The sequence below is a fragment of the Neophocaena asiaeorientalis genome, unplaced genomic scaffold (genome assembly GCF_003031525.2).
Source record: "Neophocaena asiaeorientalis asiaeorientalis breed wild unplaced genomic scaffold, Neophocaena_asiaeorientalis_V1.1 scaffold223, whole genome shotgun sequence".
Taxonomy (NCBI): Eukaryota; Metazoa; Chordata; class Mammalia; order Artiodactyla; family Phocoenidae; genus Neophocaena; species Neophocaena asiaeorientalis.
The window spans coordinates 3056518-3058280 of record NW_020175045.1 but is presented as its reverse complement, the minus strand read 5'-3'; the positions used below and the strand labels follow the sequence as shown (position 1 = coordinate 3058280).

The following is a 1763-nucleotide window of genomic DNA, read 5'->3' as shown; positions in this document are numbered from 1 at the left end:
CACATGGGAGTGAGGGTGGGGGCGGGGAGGAGGGTGGGCCCTGGGAAGTGCCACCCACGGGGTCTCCAGCAGCACTGTCCAGGCCGTGGGGCCCCAGGACGCTGGGCTCCAAACACACGTGCCCAGCTGGCACCCAGAATTACAAAAGGTCAGGGCAGGAGACAGAGGACCAGGCCAAGGCCCAGACTGTGGCTGGAACTGGCCCGGACCCAGGGCGTTGGGTGCCCGTCCCCCTTACTGCTCCTTGTCCCACAAATCACAACCGACACCAGACCTAAAGCCATTCTGCCACCAGGGAGGAAGGCATGGCTTCCCTGCAGAGGCAAATGCACCACCCTCCTGTCCGGTCTACCTGTCCAGATGCTCCAGGGCAGCTTGGTAAGACTCAGGGCAAATGCTGCCTCCTCCAGGAAGGCCTCCCGGATGGCCCCAACCTCTTCCGGCCACTCTCAGCTGCACCCGGCCCACTAATACATTTGCCGTGTCCCCCTTATATTCTGGTTATTTGAAGCCACACCTGGACACGCACCACACAGCAGGCAGCTCTCACTGAGAGGGTACCGCCCTGCCTCGGAGGCCTCTGGCCACCTGCTTCCCTGCCAGCCAGTCTCCTGGCTCACCCCTCCAACCCAGTCCCTATGACAATGCCAGCCAAGTCATGCCAGCAGCTCTGCTCTCAGCTCCCCGCAACGACAGCCTCCCCTGGCTCCCCAGCACCCCCGGGCTGAAAGCCAAACTCCCACATGATGTCGGAGGCCCCTCCTACAGGTCCCAGGTGCCTGCAGCCCAGGCAGCCCTCTCCCTCCCAGCTCTGCTCGTGTCTCTCTGGCGCAGTCCTGGGCTCCCGAGACCCTCCACTGCCTGAGATGCTCGGGACGCCACTGCCCAGCCCTGCACTCGGGCATCACCTCCTGTCACCCGCTCCCTGGCTCTTGCTGCCAGGCCTGACACTGCTGCATCGGGGGGCTGCCTTTCTCCCCAGCTCTGGGCCCCTCCAGCCAAGCTCTGACCCTGCTTCCACTCCCAGAGCCTGGTCTCACTCCTTACAGAGCCACGTCCCAGCCTCACCAGCTTTCCCGGGGATGCTGCACCTCTGGAGGGGAAGGACCTTTCTGCTCCAGGCTATGTGAGCCTAGGAAAGACCCCGGCCTCTCCCAGCCTCAGTCTTCTCATCCGTGAAAGGGGGCAGTACTGCTGACCTCAGTGAACAGGCTGAGGGGCCGACGAAATGCCCCGGGGGAAGGGCCTGGCACCTGGCTGGAGCTCTTCCCTCTGCCTGGAAGAGGCCGCCCACCTTCGGGCCCAGATCTCTCCCTCCCCTGCCCCCTCCCCTGGCCCGAGGCTGCCTCCGCGAGCCCCTGGGCGCTGCTCCTCTGGCCCGAAGGCCTCTGAGGTCTGCACCCAGGCCATTGCGCTCGTGGACCCACAGCTCCAGTAGGGCCGGCCAGGGCCAGGCTGAGCTGTGGCTCACGGAGAGTGGTTCCCAAGGGAGCGTGCAGGGGAGGGCTCACCTGGTGGCCGGTGAGCACCAGGGCGGTCCACACGAAGACGCCCGAGATGCCGCGGGCCAGCGCCGTGGTAAGGAAGAGCTGGGAGGCTCCCTGGGAGCTGTTGCCCACGCGGTCCACCTGTAGCCCGGTGGGCATGGCCAGCGGGGGGCTGGACTGCGGCCCAGCTGCCCACATCAGGGGGTCTCCCAGGAGCCCTGAGGCATTAGTCATCTGCAGAGGCGAGGGAGGGCCCAGGCAGGGCGGGGGTGGGGG

At 66.2% G+C, this 1763-nt stretch overlaps 1 protein-coding gene across 1 annotated transcript in view; it reads right to left on the bottom strand.

The window, feature by feature from the left end:
• Positions 1-1763, bottom strand: part of TMEM184A (transmembrane protein 184A) — an 8611-nt gene that overhangs the window by 5762 nt on the left and 1086 nt on the right. The window contains exon 2 of the mRNA XM_024763508.1: positions 1512-1721. Within this exon, the coding sequence (XP_024619276.1) occupies positions 1512-1721 (210 nt within the window). The remainder of the gene's footprint in view (positions 1-1511; positions 1722-1763) is intronic.